The 19,667-nt window shown below is 39.1% G+C and overlaps 1 protein-coding gene across 1 annotated transcript in view; it reads right to left on the minus strand.

Annotated features, from left to right (window-relative positions):
• The window catches only part of NCKAP5 (NCK associated protein 5), an 894,518-nt gene that overhangs the window by 191,843 nt on the left and 683,008 nt on the right, over positions 1 to 19,667 (minus strand). The window contains exons 9-10 of the mRNA XM_080799084.1: positions 13,005 to 13,043; positions 4,556 to 4,675 (exon numbers count right to left, since the gene is read on the minus strand). Coding sequence (XP_080655210.1) covers positions 4,556 to 4,675; positions 13,005 to 13,043 — 159 coding nt within the window. The remainder of the gene's footprint in view (positions 1 to 4,555; positions 4,676 to 13,004; positions 13,044 to 19,667) is intronic.

Consider the following 19,667-nt stretch of genomic DNA (forward strand, 5'->3'; position numbering starts at 1 on the left):
TCCAGGAGAACTGCCCTGACCCTGGAAGGCCCCTGAAAGATGGCAGCACTGGGCTAAGTCTCAGAGACTCGGATTCGTGGCTTGTGGATAAGTGGGGAGAGGGGAATGTATTGTGTAGTGTCCTGCTAAGTCAGACTCATGAATAGATTTATGCTGTGAACATAAGGATTTAGGGGAGAAAAGAATAAATCAGAAGTACAGTAGAATTTTTAAATCTTCTCATCTCATATGAAATAATACCATAAAACAAAACACTAGCAAGCAAAAACAAAACAAAACAAAAAAACAAAAACAACCCTCAAAACAAAGAGCACTCTAAGAAGTGACAGCAAATGTTTACACTTTGGTTCTAAGCTGTCAGATTCCCAGCTGTTTGTGTGAATAACCTACACTATAACATTCTTTTCTTTCTATCTTGGCCTAAGGATATGGGTATAGGACCCTTTGAAATATCAGATGAGAAGGAAAAGAAAAAACAAAAAAACTGTGTTCAACAAAAAAAAAAAGAGAGAGAGAGAGAGAGAGAATTATGTTTTATGAGAATTATGATAACAGAGGTGTCTAAAACAAAACCAAAGCAGAACCCTAGGAGAGGGGAAAATCATGGATGCCACAAATCAAGAGGCTCTCAGAACTGTGTAAATACGGTAGTCTTCTTGTTGAGATTTCACTGCAGAAGCCCTCTGATCTGACTTGATCACAAGTGGCTCGGTTAATCAAAATGTCAGAACACAGAATCAGAAAAATGTTCCTTATCCTCATTTGTGTTCCCTGCAGAAGGAGCTGAAAAGGGAGGTGGAAGGGAGGGACCTGAGGCGGATCACCGATTTTGATTCCCACTCGATCAATTACCGGCTGGGGGACTTCGTGCCTGAGTGTCCCCATTTGTAAAAATGGATGCAAGGATACTGCCTGCCTCATAGGATTGTAATGGAGATGACACTGGTGAGCTCCTTAAAGGCTGTAGAAAAGTATCTGATACGTGGGAAACACTATGCATTTTTAATAACACTGTTGGTAGGGCCAAGGCTACTTCTTTGCCTAGGGATCCTATTATTAGAGTCTGTTTTGTTTGGTTTTTTTGGGTGGGGGAGGGGCATCAAACACATGCTTTATGCATTGTTTATGCATATGTCTTTGTTTTGGATTTTCTTAACAGTGTAACAAGAACTTCAAATCACTTGGGAAACAATTTGCATGCAGAATGCCTCTATGTTTAATATAATTCTCCAGCTCCCACAATTTTTTTAGTTAGGTACCTATATTTCATTTGCTCATAAACATTTATTTAGTGACTCGCCTTTATAGATGGTTTTGAAGCACTGAACTTTGTTTTATATAAATAATTCTTTGGGTATCGCATTTCATCGGTTTATATAGTAGTTAAAAATGATAAAATCACCATAAACACTACTTGCAGAAACATAATGAGTTTCAAAGATGGCTCTCAACCATCTTTGGTTGATGAGCACTCAACCCAACTGGTGAGAAGAAAGTATACTTAGCGGAGAACTCTATTAGTTGCCAATATTTGACGAATTGAGTCTTGTTTGATGTGATTTATAAGAAGAAATGGTAAGTGTTAGCTAATCTGGCCAGTAGATTCAAATAAGGTTAATTAGAGATTCAGGTTCCATTAAGAACATTCCTTTGGGATTTTACTTGCTATACTAACCTCTCAATTCTTTGGAATTAAGCTCAAATTACTGATTTTAATACAAAGGGCCTTGTTACTCTGATTTGTTAACACCCCCAGTCCCAGAGATACCACTCTAGAAACTGGAATTGCCACAAAAGATTACTGCCGTTCTTGATTTTCATTTTCAGGTTAGACCTTATTTATTTATTTATTTTTTCTTAGCATGGATCTGGTTCCCTTTGTGAATTTCCCAGACTTCATCAACTAATCCATAGAACTATGTCTTTTTGTTTCTCCTTTACAAAAAAAGGGGAGAAAAGAAAAAAAAAAAGCGCTAAATAATATCCATGTAACTTCTTACTAATTTAAGGGACAAAGACTGGTTCTTATAAATTATTTTCTTTTCTACTTTCACAAGCTATCTCCTAAAATCACAGTGGGTTCAACACTCTTCCTTCTATATTTCTCTTCAAGAGGGCACTCCAGATTGTAGATAATGGTTAGGCTATATTCAGCAGATGACACCTAAGATAAGATAAGGTATCTAAGATAAGCAGAAAACTACTTAGAAATCTATGGTACGGAATCTCCAGTCTATGGGCAGATGCTGTAAGTTCAGTAATATTTGGGAGCAGGTACACTGGTAGATTGGCTGCACCCGAAACCCACACCCTCAAATAGTCTGGGCTGGATGAGCACGACTGAGTACTTCCAAAGCATGCACACAAGACAGGAAAAGTTCAGAAGAAGAGAGGGCATAAACTTCCCTTAGGTATGCAAAATAACTACCAACTTGCAGAATAAATTTGTATCATTTATTCATTATTCCATTCGACAAATAATTATAAAGCTTCCATAGGTGCGAAGCAAGCATGGATTGCTTTTGCTTTAGCCAGTACTCCACAGTATGTATTTGTGCCACCAGAAAATAAAAAAATCACAAGCCACATAATTAACAGACCCCCTGAAAAGCCAGCAACTCCATTTCTCTGTGACTGTGAGCTGTAGATGATAGAGGACAGGCAGCCCACTTTCTACCATTCTTCTTTACAGAACTATTAACAGCCCATCTTTCAGAAATGTTATTTAAATTAGAATGGCTCCTGGAAGAGAAGACTATTTGGGGAGGAATATAAAGTGTGTTGGCTGAAAATACCCAGTGAATAAACACTGAGTTCTATTGTTAGCGTACACACCATTCCCTGCCATTTGGATATGGATTTCAGAAATTTGTGACAGCTAATGAAAAAGTTTAAATATCTATGGCACATGTGTTTATTATGGAAATAAGCCATCATGATTCATAAACAGGGACTATGGATCCTTAAACATTGTTCCAGAAAAGCCTGAAGTTAAACCGAGCAAAATGGAAAAAATTCATGAACATGCAACAGCTGTTGAAAGTAATTATAATATTGGATCTTGATATAAGAGAGCAAAAGAAATACAACTTTTTAACAGAGGCAAGACTCTCTCTGACAAACACTTCTTGTGGTTGGAACCAGGAAAGAGAGTAGAGATAGACAATTTTTTTTCTGCATAATTTTTGAGTCCTAAATTATGAATTATGTTTTAACAGATAAAGCAGAGGGGAAATTAATTTAGGAGATGAGATCTACTGTACAATTGAGAGACTTGCTTTATTTTAATTTGGGGGAAAATTATACTTTTGATTTGGGCTTTATCGAGCATCTTTCTTTCAATGAAATGAATGGCAATTTCTCATTATTTCCCTGAGGAGTCAAGGAAAAATGTTCATGAGGGTAAAAAGTTCAGAGGGTAAATGAGCAGCACTGGCCCAGCCATCAGGAACAGTGTTGTCCTGTAGAACCTCCAATGGCAATGGAAAAGTTCTGCATATGCATCACCCAATATGGCAGCTACTATCTCTATGAGCCTTTTCAACACTTCCAACGTGGCTAGTTTGACATAGAAACTTAATTTTCATTTAGTTTTCAATTTCCTCGGCACCATGCGTTTAGTGGTTACAGTGCTGGGCAGTACAGGTTAGAGGATACCTCTGTCTCCTCTCTCTTGCTCAGGCCTCTCTCTAGGCCAGGCAGCTGGGGTTTATTTTTCATACATTGTCACTGTGAAACCTTACTTACCTTTTGGTATAATAGCCTAAGAAGGGCTCCAAACAAGGCTCGTGGGAGCTTATTTGAGCAAATACACACATTAACAGGATTAAAAAACCCCAGGACACAGCAAAGATCAGCCTCCCAGCTCCCTTTGCCAATTCATGTGTCTCCCTGAAGTCAGGTATGTTCTCTGGTGCTTTGTCAGGGACATCATCCAAAATGATTCCAATGGCTTAACTTTCCACAACTTTGCATGTTATGAAGGAAAGTCAAGAAGGAGTTCAGTGAGAGCTTTTAGATAAGGAGAAACTGAAAACACTGAGGCAGAATATAGGAAGAATTGTGTGTGAGGAGGAATTCTGCATGGAGACAGATATGAAAGGGAAAAAAACCCAGCAGAATTTTTGATTAGAGAGAATGAAATAAAGAAATGTACTTGAATAAAGTACATAAAGTACACTGAATAAAGAAAGAAATTACATAAAACTCGTCCTTGCTTATCACAGAATGCAAGATCACTAATACAAGACCCCAAAGTAATCAATTATTTCCCGACTCCATTCCACAGTTTCACTTAGTTTACTAGAGGACACCTCTGATGGTACCTTTTACCTGTTTATTATTTGTTGATGTCTTTCTTTATCTAAACACAGCTTTCGAAAGTCAGATAAATTTAAGAGAGGCTCAATTTTAATGACATCCCTTGAGAAGGGAAAGAATCAGGGTTCCAATGTACGATGCCTTGCCAATGGAGATACTGGAAACTTTTGAACTAAAGTAACTTTTTGTCAATAGCTTTTCAGAAGCAAGGATTGTTTTCCACATAAGCACATACCTGGAGGAGCAGATCAGAAGTTGGTCTGATTCGCTGTTGGAACAGGATGCTTAACGTTCGATTCTGTTGTTCCAAATCAAACACTCTTGTTTTCAACTTTACACATTCCTCCCTTAGATCCTACAACAAACACAGTGAAAGAAAAAAAAATCTATAACTGAAAGACACTTTTGCATATTATAACCATATTTCATCTGATATTTCAGACGCATTAGTATAAAAATAGTATTTTTATCCTTCAAAGCCCCCAGGAATAAATCACATACAGTGTTTTCTTCCATAGCCCATTGTCTGACAGAATTATTATGTGCAGAGAAGACCAATTTAAAAAAAAAAAGGTACCTTAAAATCAGGAGTGCATTAATCTAGCGTGCTATTTTTGAAGATGGTAAATGTTAGCGATATAAAGTCAATTTGAGTTTCTACCTATATTTTTTGCCTTTTCACTGTCTTCATAAAAGCAATCATAAAGCACAAACCACAAGGACAATAATGTTTTTGCAGTGAATAGAGATTTGATGAACTAAAGAAACTATCACTTTTGATAGAGCCTTTTGCTGTCATTTGTGGAAACAAGTTGAAATTTTCAATGCTGGGGCTAATAGAGCCAGTGATGCATTTAGAGAGGGAGAAGCAACTTGATGTGAAAGCTTTAAAAGGCCACTTGAAACCTGCCTGTGCTCTGAACTGCTGGTTTCCATGTATTTGGGGTGGTTCATCTTGGCTCTGGGGAAGAAGCTGAGGAGCCATACCTGGGCATCCTTCTGGAACAGCTCTTTTGAACTGTTCAAAGACCACAGAGACCTCTTCCCTCCTTTCATGAGGGAAGCTATACCACAGGAGATTTAGGACTCTTTGGAATCCACCAAGGAACTGCCTCCCAAACGAACTTGTGATCAAGATACTTGTAGTACTTAAATGTCTGTACTACAAGTACTCTCTTTGGTGGGGGTTCAAGAAAGACCAAGAAGAATAATGCCCCCATTCAAAGCTCTTCAAAAGCTGATCTTTTTCTGCGTGTCAAACCTGATCTTTCCCTGCTTCCAAAATTTTTAAAAATGCTTCTGCTCGGGGCGCCTGGGTGGCTCAGTGGGTTAAGTCCTCTGCCTTCAGCTCAGGTCATGATCCCAGAGTCCTGGAATCGAGCCCCGCATCGGGCTCTCTGCTCAGCCAGAGGTCTGCTTCCCTTCTTCTCTCTCTGCCTGCTTCTCTGCCTACTTGTAATCTTTGTCTGTCAAATAAATCAATAAAATCTTTAAAAAAAATGCTTCTGCTCTTGCCGTATAAAGAACAATGGTCTGCTTGTTGTCCTTGAAAGCTCTGCCGTTCCTGCCATCCTCTCCCCTCTCCTGCCATCACATTCCCTTCTGCCACCACCCCCCCCCCCACCTGCCGCCATTCTATCCAGTCCAGCTTTGGCATTTTGGCTAATGTCCATTTTAAAATCTGTCTCCTCCCTGACTTTTTTTTTTTTTTTTTAAGATTTTATTTGATAGATCACAAGTAGGCTGAAAGGCAGGCAAAGAGAGATAAAGAGGAGGAAGCAGGCTCCCCACTGAGCATAGAGCCCGAAGCAGGGCTCGATCCCAGGACCCTGGGATCATGACCTGAGCCGAAGGCAGAGGCTTTACCCACTGAGCCACCCAGGCACCCCTCCTCCCTGACATTTTTATCTGGAATCCTACAAAGACCATTCCTTTTTCTGAACTCCTGTAGGCTTTCAGTGCCTCTTAGAGGACATTTAGCGTGCACAACTTTGTACTGATTTTATCTTTCATACTCTAAACTTACCTTGTCAAATAGATGGCAAAGGCAAGCCTAAGAAGATACCCTAACAATCAACAGCACAAGCAGACTGTTCTTACGCTCTTTTATTCCATCACTGGGCAAAACACCACATATGGTAGGAACTTAAGAAACTGATTATTTTGTTAAATGGGATGATGATGATGATGATGACGATGACAAATTCTATTCTCTAGTGGTGTGTGACTGAGGCTCTAAGTTTCTTAGCACTTCGAGTGTGTGGATCTATATATTTTGATGTGGGGCAGCTTTAGGGCGTACTTAAGACTCTGTAAGCAACACAGAGAGTGAGGCCATAGCTCTGATCCCCAGCCCTAAACAAGAGTCACAGAGGTGAGTGGCCTGTCCATAACCTTATATGAAGCTAGACAGACCTAGTTTCGGAGGCTTAATCAGAGCCTCATTATATGCAGATTATACATCATTTATTCTACTTACGGAGGGCAAGGGAATAGGCCATGGTGAGGGTCACTGTACAGCTTATACTCTCCTCACCTTTGTAGTTAAATGGGTAGAGTTTAGGCATAGTATATTTCCAACTGATTGCTACCTACAAATGCAGAGCATAGAAGAGAAATGTCATGTTCAGAACGAGGCCCCTGACTCCAAGCTCTAGGAGGGCAGAAGCCATCAAATGCAGGGGCAGGAGTGTGCATGTGAACCGGAGCACATATACCATTTGGCAGAGGCCACTTTGGGGGCCTAGGCACTGCTCACATTAAAAGGCTAAAGCTGTTTCCTTTATTTAGAATTCAATGCCTGTCTGTGTCTCACGTATTCTACTTTCTGTTTCTAGCACACATATAATTTCTCCCTGCCCCCAAATATTATTTTCAATACTGCTAATTAAGTAATTAATAAAACTTGACTGTGAAGTAAATAAATATTAATAGTACCTATTGGGTAGGAAAACATAATCATTCTCATTTGCAGGTGAAGAAATGGGAGCAGTACAGACAAGTGTGGGGTTGCAGGGAGAAAGGAGACCTGGAAGGAACAGCATTGATGATTTTTTGCAGCACAACTGAGATAACTTGAAAGAGTTCTTCAGATGGGTTTAAAAAAAAATAAAAAAGGAAGAAAGAAAGAATAAAAGAAAAAAATCAATATACTCTATAGAGATTTTTGTACAGGTACCCAAATTTCAATGGCCATTACTATTACTTAAGATGGTAAAAGTTCATTTAGCAGGAACACAATTGATTGACCTTGAGAAATGTTTATCACTGTTGGCTCATCGAGATCACCACATGGGAGAGGAGGGATGTGACTTTGGTCTTACAATCACTGACCAACAGAATTGAGCTGCTCTGAGAAGCTGTAGACCTAAAAGAATCATTGTTTCTGTTGTTCTAATATTCTTGTCCTCTTTACTCAAGCTGTGGATGGTAAGTGATGCCAAACAGTTATCATCCCAAGAAATTGTATTCAAAACCACGCACGCGTGCCCATGTGCACACACGTAAGCACAACCAGACTGGGTGGGTGGAAAGAGAGAGAGAGAGAGAAACAGCACTCTCTCTGACTGCTATAATGAGTCTTCGGCAGAGGGTGACAGCCAGCTGTCTGTGTCCTCTATGCTTACACCAGGAACCCGCTGACAGAAAGTAGATATGACACATGGAGGTTGTCCACTAGCACCATTATTGTGACCCTGACAATGACAGAGGTGAGACCTAGACTCTCCTTCCCAAAAAGAGCTCTCTACTCAGATATAATCATTGGCTCCCTGAGGAGGCTGGGCCATCTGTTCTCTCTCACATCCTAGTATGTCCAGGCCCCAAGACAAAGACCCCTTCCTGAAATAAGAGAGAGACCTGATTTTATCGGGGGAGAAATAAAGCCAACAGTTTGACTACATTTAACATCATATGAGAAAGTACAGTGGGTTCAAGAAAATAGCCAGACCTGTTCCTTGTAATCCACTTGGCACTATCAGTTAGAAACAGAGTATGGATTAAAGCTGAAGGTGAGGCAAAATATGCTGAGCAACGTGATACACTGGTCTACAGAACCTTGGGTATCTTCATGATCTCAAACTACAGCTTCTCTGAGTGTCCATACACTGTAATCCTGGCAAGTTTCATCTGTACTTGGGCTAAAAAAGATTCTGGATCTACTACTGGGTAGTACCTACGAGTACAGCTGCTTCAGTGTATTTAGAACTAAACCTCTCCCTGCTGAAGTCAGTTTAATAAAGTGTTAATTGCTTCGAAGCAGGACATACTGTGACATCACCGGAGTTTTAATGAAAATTATTTAAATCTGATTTTATCATGTAAAAATGATATTATAGTGGTAAAGCTCTTTCAGACGCAATGTGTATCATGGGAATACACCAGATTGGGATTTGGGGGTCTGGATTCTGGTCCTCATTACCCACATGACCTTGAGGCCGTAACTTATGCCCGTTTTACGTCAGTTCCTTATCTGTAAACTGAGCTACTGTACAAAAAAGAATTTCAAGAGAATGCTGCTTCATGAGATGGCTTTTCAAGGGCCACCTCATTCCTCCCCTGAAGCTTGATGGCCACAAGACCCAGCACTTTCTCCTTGTAACACTGCTTCTCAGCGGCTGTCACTGACACAGCCCTTTCTTTGCCTAGGATGCTAAGACTCGTGTAAAAAGAAAAGCCATCTCTCAGACTCACCGAAGGCCTCAGTGTGAAATGTCTACAAGGCAAGGCAGGTAAGTAACATAAATGTGTGCCTGAATCAGTCCAGCCCTAATGAACGGGAAGTGGTTAGCCCTGTGGCAAGCTGACTACTGCAAGCCTTCATCCCAAATGCATTCCGATTAAAACAGTTTTAAGCTGGGTGATGGCTGAACAAGTTTATGAAATCATAGTAAGTTAAGCCTATTACCAAAGCTAGCTGACCATCTCAGAATTACATGCTCGCTAAAGCCCCCGGCAATTGTGAAATTCTGGGGTCCAAGATCAGACGGATTCTGAGAAAGCTTGACTCCAGTCAGTTTAGACTCCACACATGTCAGATCCTGAATATTCTTCTTGCTGTCCAGGGCTGGCAATGGTTCCAGAAGTTTTAAGAAATCCATTGGCTCCCTTGCCCTTTTGTTCTATTTCCTGTGGTCGTATCTAATAATTGGATTTCAATCCACCTGTTGACTTCCAAAGCCTCATCTCTGCTGCCGAACTACAGTGGGGGAAAACAGTAAGTGATCCTAGGGGATCATGGAGGCTGAATGTTGCAAAGGCAAGATTTGGAGGGCAGCAACCCTAGGTTGAACATACGGGCTTTGCCACTTCTTGCCATCAGAGCTATGGGAACCCTGTTTCCTTAGTCCTATCTTACAGGGTTGCAATGAGAACAAAATGACTTCATGCATTTAAAGTGCTGGACATGGAGTCTGACTCCTTGTAAGGTACACAGCAAGTATAAACAGATGCTCTTCTGGGAACTGGATCCTACACACCATTGCCAGCTAGGTGGACATAGGTGGCCCGAATGTCCCTCCACAAGGGAAATGTGTAGAAGTTTGGAGTTCTTTCAGACACAAACTACAAACTGTGCTCTGCTCCTGTCTGGTTGCTGAATTGCTAAATTCTACCATACAGAGCCTTATTCCATGTTGGGAAAAAAAAGCCAAAAAGCAAACAAAAACAAAAACACCATATAAATATTGGGTTATCCTAAAGAACATGCAGACAAAGCTGAAGTTGATATGCTGGAAAATGACTATAGAAAAAAGGGTTTTCTTCCAAGTTTGATGATGGGGCAAAAGAAAAAAAAAAAGGGCAGTAAAGAACCCAGGACAGTTACATTTTCAGTGAGTGTAATTGACTTAATGAAGATAAAATATATTTCAGACAAAAATATGAGTTTGGCCTGAGTTATTGATTTCACTTGCACTTGTAGCCTCGCACCTATGATTTGAAGTCATAAATGGAAGTGAGCTGGGTTTAATATTGTCACTTTAGCTTTATTGATCCAAAGGAGGGACAATCTGCTGTCTTAAGGGAATCCACAGGTTTCTGAGATAAATTGAATTACTTGACTGGGACAGTATATGTACATTTAACAGAAAGTGATAAGTTCGTGGAAATAATTTTTTTTTTTATCAGTATTGGGAAAAAGAAGTACACTGTTATTTCAAGATGCTTATCTGGGCCAGTTCATGATATGCCAGAAAAATGCTTTTTTGGTTGCTCTTGGCAGATTTGCTTTGTGTCATAACAAATGATATATTCTAAAACTGCATGGTTATGACTGTAATTTCACCTCAAAAAATTTTTTTTTGGTGACTTGGATAAATCACTTAAAATTTCTTCTTTCACTCTGTGCCAGCTACGTCCCTCTTCAGAATTTGTTTTGTCATCTGCATTTGGAGTACATTTTGTTTCCTGTATTATGCTCTTAATTAAAAAGAAATTTGAATCTTCTTGTAGTGATTTTATGGTCCTTATAAAAACTGGGAGGTACACGTTTCTGTAGAACATGATTCTTTTGGAATCTTTGAAAATCCTGACATTTCTTCCTGCCTCAGAGTGTCCCTGAGGTATGCTATCTCACACAGTAGCATGTCTTTCTGGGTCTTACTGCTTAACTGTACCAAGGTAGATTTATCTGTTTACTAGTTATTACTTGGATTTGTGTAGCTATTTTTTGTGGCTGACCTGAAGGGTCCCATTTTCCTTTATATTGTACCAGACAGCTTCCTTGTCTCTTTCCTGAGGCACCATTAAAAAAGATAGGCATGAGAAGTTTTCGACAGTTACACACAGAGCTGCATCAGTGCTTCCTTCATTCCTTAAGTTTATAATTAAATGAGCGTAGAGTTTCCAATAGGATGAAAGCAAATGAAAATGTAAAACTTTTGGAAAAGGAAAAAAAAAATTCAAATATTCTGTGACAGAAATTGCAAGATGTCCGTCAACATCTGTTTTTCCCCTTCTCCTGCAATACTATGAAAATCAATTTTCACTAGGCACCCACCCAGAATTAAGACTTCACTGTCAGTTTCCTTAGGTGTGGCTGTGTGACTAAGATCTGTTCAAGGAGATGTAAATGAGGAGGTAAGAAAGCTTTAGGAATTCCCTCTTAAAGGGCAGCTAGTGTGTGCCCCTTATCTTCTTCATTTACTTCAGGTTTTCCTCCTTCCTGATGGCTGGAAGTAGATGTGATGACTGGAGCAAGAACAGCCATTTTGGACCTTAAGGTGACCTTTGGAATGGAGGCTGCACCCCATAGAATAACAAGATAGAAACTAGAGACACCTGGAACCCCATGGATTTTATGGGGTTGAGTCACCATAGCAACCCTATACTGCCTACCTGAAGATTTAGATATGAGAAAGAAATAGTATTTTAGTTTATTTACGTTACTACCATTTTGGATCTGTTACTCACAATGGAACCTAATTTGACCTAAGAGGTATAGTCAAATCTCTCTATTTATGTGATATTGATGTAAACCTGAATCAGTAAAAATCATTTGAAACAGAAAACATGATTCAACAAAAGTAGTTGAGGAGAAAATCTAGCAAAAATAATATCACAGTGCCTCTATAGTATAAATTAAAAATGTTCATTTAAGTATCTTTAACAAGAAGTGGTCAACTCCTAACAAAATTATTCTTTATTAAAAAATCAAATGTCATAAATTACTTTGTTATCATGAGCCATGTACTCCAGAACATGCCACATGATCTAAGATTTTCTTTTATAGAAAAATTACCATCTCACAGAGGGGTAATTCAGAACAAATGAAATCTGAAAGAACTAGAATTTAGCCTCTGAGAAACATTATAGAAAGAAATGGGAAAGTTTCCGTAAGACATATCAAAATGGCCAAATTTGGGCAATAACTTGCACCTGCCCACTCTGACCCAATAACGTGATCTTATATTGTCTGAAGGTGGAGGGACATAGCAAAGGAGAAGGCATACAAAGCTCATGCTCAAAAATTATTTGTTTTTATCCCTCAACTTTATTGGGGAATAACTGTATATATTTAAAGGGCAAAATGTGATGATATGATATACCTTACAGGATGAAATGATTACCAAGATCAAGATAATTAACACATTCACATCTCACATAGTTGTTTCTTTGTTGGTTTGGTGGGGAGAATGCTTAAGGTCTACTGTCAGCAACTTTCAAGTATAAAATACTGCCACTTGTTCTGTATTTACCACAAACTGATTCCTGTAGGAACTGTTCTATGTGCTTCCTTTCATAGAATGACTACTGCAATGCTGGGAGATGGGAATTATTTATCCTCACTTTACAGAAGAGGAACTAAGACCCAGAGAAATGAGATAACTTTCCTAAACTCAAAGACCTTTTCCTGGATTGTAGGCATCTGTTAATGCTATCCATCAAAGGTGATTCATTTTATAGGAAGTAAAGGAATCCACCAACTTATAGAATATTAGCATTTGCTACATAAACGGGTCCATGGGAATCTTTCATCTTCTGTTACTTTACCAAGAGTTTGAACTTTATGATTCTTTTGGTCACTGATGTTACTTTGTATGCCCATCTCAAATACACACAATTTCAGCCTAAGTGAATAAACAGAGAAGTATTGCATCTATCAATCACAATTTCCTGGTTTGACAATATGAGTTCCAACCTATTCACATAAGTACCTTGAAAATAATAAGCCAGGAATGACCTACCTTTTGAGTGAGCAGAGCTTGAACAACTTGGTTGGCTACCTGTAAAAAACAAAGAAAAGAGTTGCCGTTTATAATAATGAGACTTTATACACATGGACTGTAATTTACCAATACGTTTCCCACAGCTTATTCTACCTAATTAGCTCCTCATTTGCTTCTTTCCTCTCTCTGTAGAGGACCTGATTCTTTTCATAATAAGCCTATGCTTCTAGGTAATATTCTGCTTTTTTCCAAAGGTGACCTTGTTGCTAATTAAGATGGTTAGGTTGGGAAGATCATTCATAGCCTGACTTCCACATTTCCATATTTGGAAAAATAATATCCTTTCATATGTAAAGTACTCCTAGACGGCTAAAAAACGATACAGCGTAAAACACGATCCTAATTATCTGTACACAGTTTCTACACTTTGCTGATTTATAATGTCCTTTGCCTCTCCTTCCTATTCTTTTGCAGTGTGACTATTTCGCTCTTTAAAATGACTTGGAATAGAGACAGGTTTGAATGGTGGAGAATAAGAGCAGCCCATTGTTTTCTAGATGCTCTGTTTACATCCTCAATGTTCTCATTTATATCATCCTCTTGTCACTGCTACCTGTAGCAGAATCTGGTAGTTGTTTACTCTAATATTTATTTTCCTCTAAGTAATAAACTCTGGGGGTTTTTTTGTTTGTTTGTTTTGTTTTTTTGGCTGGGTACATTCAAATACATTCCCAGCCTTCCTTGTAGATAAGTGTCAATTTGTGACAAGTTCCTGGCCAATGAGTTGTAAGTCAACCTTTTTTTTTTTTTTTTTTTTTTTATCTTATAGAAAGTCTTTAAGAAGAAGCCTCACTTTTTTTTCCTTCTTTTCCTGTCTGGGATATAAAAGTGATGGCTGGAACCTCAGCAGCCACCTTGATAAAGAAAGTAACAAGTATTGTTGGATGGAGAAACAGGATGAACTCAGTCCTGATGAGGCAGGGAGTTTCACCATCTATCTCTGAACTTCTATGTAAAAGAGGAAAAAATAATTCACTGTTATTTTGAGCTTCTTCTAATACACAATCAAATAGAATTCTTACTAATATATTAACAAAATCCTAATTTTCTTCAGGTATCAGGCAGCTTGGGGCAGTAGGAGAAGCTAGGCCCCTCTCAGATGAAGGAGGTGAATCTTGATTAATCTATTCCAAACTTGGTAATTCCATTCCCTTTCAGTGAGTAGTCTAGCACTGGGCAATGTGGCACCATTCCAGCTAAAAGCCACATATAAAACCAATGACATGTCCCTGTTTTTTTGCAAAGTATTTGCAAAGATCTGCCATTTTCTCCTGATAACCATTCATCACTCTTCTATGTATTTGTGCTAAGATTTCTTTTTTCATCTGTGGGTTTCAAAAACACCGTGCAGGAAGTCTCTTACTTCCCTTCACTATAACCTTGAAACTATGCAATCCATACAGCTACTCTTGATAAAATAAAGGTGGGTAGGTGATTTAAGTGGTATTTTTCAGCAAGTACATGAACTGTACTCATTTAATATGATCACTGAAACTTAAAGCATTAAAGACCAAGTCAGACTATATAAATGTCTTAGATACCAAGTTACTTCTGTTCATTCATTTCTTCCTTCATTTATTGAATATAAATCTGTAGAGTATTTGTAAAGCTAGATGACTGCAATATGTTCCTTGGTTTCAGAGAGAATATTACTGGCAAGCAGAACACAGCATGATAAGCACGTAACCATCTTGGTAATTCTCACATTCAACCAAAGGCTGAGGGACATGCTTTCATCTTTTTATCTTGATAACCAATTTAATTTTTGGTGATACTAAACTATGTGTGCTTATTCCCCTGTCTGGTATAGTGGAACAGATCAGGGTAAGAATGTTTGCATGGAGCTTGTTTTTTCACTCAATATTGACAAAGTAGCACACCCTAAGTGACAGCTGGCTACCAGTAAGTCTCATTGAAAATTAAAATGCAGGCTTGTCATCAACTGTGGTTGATGTGGTTAGGAGGCAATCACAGCACAAGCAGTAAATGATTAAAATCAGATTACCTATAACTGATTAGTTGAATTGTAGACACAAGGATTTTTTTCCCCCTATCAGAATCCTTTCCAACTTTACATTGTTGACATTAAGCAAAGGAGAGAGACCTTTCACTGAAACTAACTACAGTTTTGAAGAAAAACTTGGACAGTACCTGATATAGTTTGTTTATAGCCCAGTCCAAGTTAAAGAAACCTACCTAAGGAATCTCATAGACCAAAATAAACCATATTTCCCTTAACTGATGCCTTTTCTTTTCCCTTTATCAGCTGATTTATACATGATCATAACAGAGATAAATGTTATTTGGCCACACAAATTGACCAATAGTGTCATCTTGAAAATCTTCTAAACATTCATTCCAATTTGTAAGCCACTGAAGATTTAAAGTCAAACTATAGGTCATCTATTTTACTCTTGGCAAATTAAGAAAAAAACATACAACAACAGAAGAGTTCAACTATTCACACAGCTTGAATCAGGAACAATGTACCAAAATTAATTCATACCATAAATAATTTAATTCTTTTGGATCTCAAACTTTGGATTTGATTTACATTCTCATAAAACTGCCTAATATCAATATTTTCTTTTCTTCCCCCAACTGGTCCCTCACTTAAACCAGGCTGTGGAACAATGGTCACATAAAATAGCTCTCCACATGATTTAACAGGAGACATAAATGAATATCCTAACTGTAATAGCCCACAGGAGAAAATACGTCCTATCTTTGCAATCCGAGTATGTTGCCCTATAGGCTGATAGGCTCCATCTCTGACACAGTTCCTTCTGGCATGTACTTTGGACAACTGCTCTACCTAATAATTAAACTAAGATACACGAATGCATTATTTCTTTACCTCCTGACACGGGGTTATATTACCCAGAAGGACTCGCAGGTCCTCTGCAGAAGAGCAGGCCAGTTTGTACAAATGCTTTCCTTGGTACTGTCTATAAGCTGGTTTCCTGGGTTTCTTCACTACTTTCACAGCTAAGCTTCCCCGAAGCATCAGTAGAACAGGTGTTTGGAGCTTGTGCCTGCAACCTCTAATAGGTTCACAAGATGACCCCTGGAACGGGCCCCTACCCTCATCACAGAATTATGCCCTTAGCACTTGGTTTGCAAATAATCACACACCCGCAGGCCCAGCTAATGAGAATAAATAAGTTCCAGTGTCACCTGACAGCTTTCCTCTCCAAAGAAAAACAGCAGCTGGGCTGGGCCAGGGGGACTTGAGACAAGCAGAGCAAGCTGACAGTCCTGAAGCCTCTGGCTTGTTTTACAATCTGCCTTAGGTTCTCTTTGGAGACCTCCCTGCTTTGCCTCTGGTGGGATAGGGCTGCAGGGGAGCCAGAGATGCCAAGGAGAGGGCCCAGGTATCGCTCTTTTCCTTTCCTTAAGACTTCTCTCAGACAAGCCAGCTCCTCTGACACCTGGCTCATCAAAGACCCACAGGAGTCTTTGTTCTCCATCAGGCTCCTAGGGGTCCTGTCCCCACCCCCGGCCCCAGCCCGCCCCCCTGCAATCCCTGGAAGTAGGTGGGCAGAGGGAGGAGAAGTCAGGGTTGAAGCATTGTCTATTCTTTTTTTTTTTTTTTTTTTTTAATAGTACTTGAGGCTGAACGAGAAGCCACACCTCGGAGTTATTCTAAGAGAGAGCCAGTTCTCCCCCAATCCAGAGGAGAGCCAGGGCTGGGTAGAAGGTGGTGGAGTGAGGGACTCTAAAGGCAGGAAGCTTTGAGCAGGCTCCTCCTGCCTCACAGTCTTGCTTTTATCCATGCCTGTGCTATCTTATCATGTAAAACAATTGTCACATCAGCAAGCTCATTTAAAAACCTAATTGGAAAAGGACGAGTTTTGGAAAATGTGCTTTGGAGAAGTTTTTAGTGCTTCCGAGTTTGGTTTATCACACTGAGGCAGCTGGGGACAAGTGGGAAGAGCACTGGGGCAGAACTTGGGTTCAAATGCAGCCTGTGTTGAAGATACACTGATATGTCTGGGGTGGGGGAGCAGCTTGACTTCACTCATTTGTGAAGTAGGGGAACTGGCTACCTTTTGGCTTGTGAAAAATGCATGAGATGATAGATATAACCAGGGAAACCCCCTTGGAGAGTACCTGATAGAAAGCACTCCAGTATGCACGCGTAGTGGGGTATGCATGAATTGAATGAATTGCATTTTGAGATAACTAGTTAAGAAAGAATGGTTTGAGACTATATTTTATTTGTAGAAGGATGAAGTGTGTGTGTGTGTGCGTAATATGCATGTATAAATATAAATCACTAAGCCCTTATATTATTTATTTACTCTGTAAAATATTGGGAGTGGGAGAAACTCATTGAAATATGTACATGGGATCATAGGGAAAATTAATTGGGAAATTAATTTAGGGCTGACAATCTCCATTCATTTAGTCATTCAACAAATAGACATTAAATGCATAGTATGGGCCACAGATTGTGCTGGATCTTGGAGAAATATGTTGAATAGAACACAGGTGCTGCCTCATGGTGGTCAGAATCTAGAGCAGATACAAGAAGTCCATCATCTGTTGATTTCATGGTCCATTCATGCAATGGGCATTCGAAGCGTGTGAGAGCAACAACCAAGATCACTTCCTATCTCCATGGATCAAGACGTTGCTCTTCAAGATTACTTAGGACTCAGGTGAGGACGTGCACTGAGAATGTCTGATGATTCCACAATCCAGTCTTGGCATATAGCACAGGAATTGGAGAGGAAGGTCAGACCTGTTCTTAACAACCTGCTTTTGCCTTTATTTAGCCTTGGTTTAAAAGAAATTGTTTTTTTTTTTTTTCCTTTTTTCTGAACTATGTCCATTTCCTGCCTTGATGCTCTTAAGTAGAGAGTACAGAGTAGTCAGAGAAGAACTCAGATCTGGCATCCTCATGGACTATAGGGAACTTGGCTCTACTCTGGTGGTTTGAAGGTGGGGGCAGATTCTCCAAATTCTGCATGCAAAAACTGCCGGGGAAGTCTGATAAATTGCCAATTTCCTCACTCTTCATTCTGCTGGAGAATAGTTGAGTGAAGTCTGAGAATCTGGATTTCTGTTTTCTTTTCTGTGTTGATTTTATGTTATATTTTTTCTTTTACAAGTTTTTATTTAAATTCCAGTTAGTTGTTGTACAGTGTAATATTAGTTCCAGGTGTAGAACTTAGTGATTCATCACTTATATACAACACCTGGTGCTCATCACAACTGGTGTCCTTCTTAATACCCATAACCCATCTAGCCCATTCCCGCTCACTGTCCCATCCACCTCTCTTCCAGTAAACCCTCAGTTTGTTCTCTATATAAGGGTTTGTTTTCTGGTTTGCCTCCCTTTTTCCCTCTGTGTTCATGTTTTTTGTTTCTTAAATTTCACATATGAGTGAAATCATATGGTATCTGTCTTTCTAATTTATTTCACTTAGCATAATACACTCTAACTTCATCCAAGTCATTGCAAATGGCAAGATCTCACTCTTTTTGATGGCTGAGTAATATTCCATCACATATACATACAACATCTTCTTTATCCAGTCATCGATCCATGGACATTTGGGCTCTTTCCACAATTTGGTTATTATTGATAATGCTGCTTTGAACTTTGGGGTGCATATACCCCTTTGAGTCAGTATTTTTGTATCCTTTGGGTGAATACCTAGTAGGCAATTGCTGGGTCATAGGATAGTTCTATAGTTCTATTTTTAACTTTTTGAGGAACCTTCAAACTGTTTCCCAGAGTGGCTGCACCACTTTGCATTCCCACTGATAGTGTAAGAGGGTTCCTCTTTCTCTGCATTCTTGCCAACCTGTGTTGTTTACTGTATTGTTAATTTTAGCCATTTTGATAGGTATGAGGTGATACTTCATTGTAGTTTTGATTTGCATTTCCCTGATGATGAGTGATGTTGAGCATCTTTTCATGTTCTATTAGCCATCTGGATGTCTTCTTTGAAAAAATGTCTTTTCATATCTTATGCCCATTTTTAACTGGATTATTTGTTTTTAGGGTGTTGATTTGTATAAATTCTTTATATATGTTGTATACTAACCCTTCATCAGATATGTCATTTGCAAATAACTTCTCTCATTCCAAAGATTGCCTTTTAGTCTTTTTGATTGTTTTCTTCACTGTGCAGATTTTTATCTCAATGAAGTAACAATAGTTTATTTTTATTTTTATTTCCCTTACCTCAGGAGAAGTACCTAGTAAGAAGTTGCTACAGCCAATGTCAAAGAGGTTATTGTTTGTGTTCTCTGGGATTTTGATAGTTTCCTATCTCACATTTAGGTCTTTCATCCATTTTGAATTTATGTTTTTGTATGGTGTAAGGAAGTGGTCCAGTTTCATTCTTCCACATGTTGCTGTCCAGTTTTCCCCAACACCCTTTGTTGAAGACACTGTCATTTCCCCTTCAGATAGTCTTTCCTGCTTTGTCTAAGATTAGCTGACCATAGAGTTGAGGGTCCATTTCTGGGTTTATTCTGTTCCATTGATATGTTTGTTTTATACCAGTACCGTACTGTCTTGATGACTCCAGCTTTGCAATATAGCTTGAAGTCCGGATTTGTGATGCCTCCAGCTTTGCTTTACTTCTTCAAGATTGCTTTGAC

This window comes from Martes martes (assembly GCF_963455335.1).
Source record: "Martes martes genome assembly, chromosome: 3".
Classification (NCBI taxonomy): Eukaryota; Metazoa; Chordata; class Mammalia; order Carnivora; family Mustelidae; genus Martes; species Martes martes.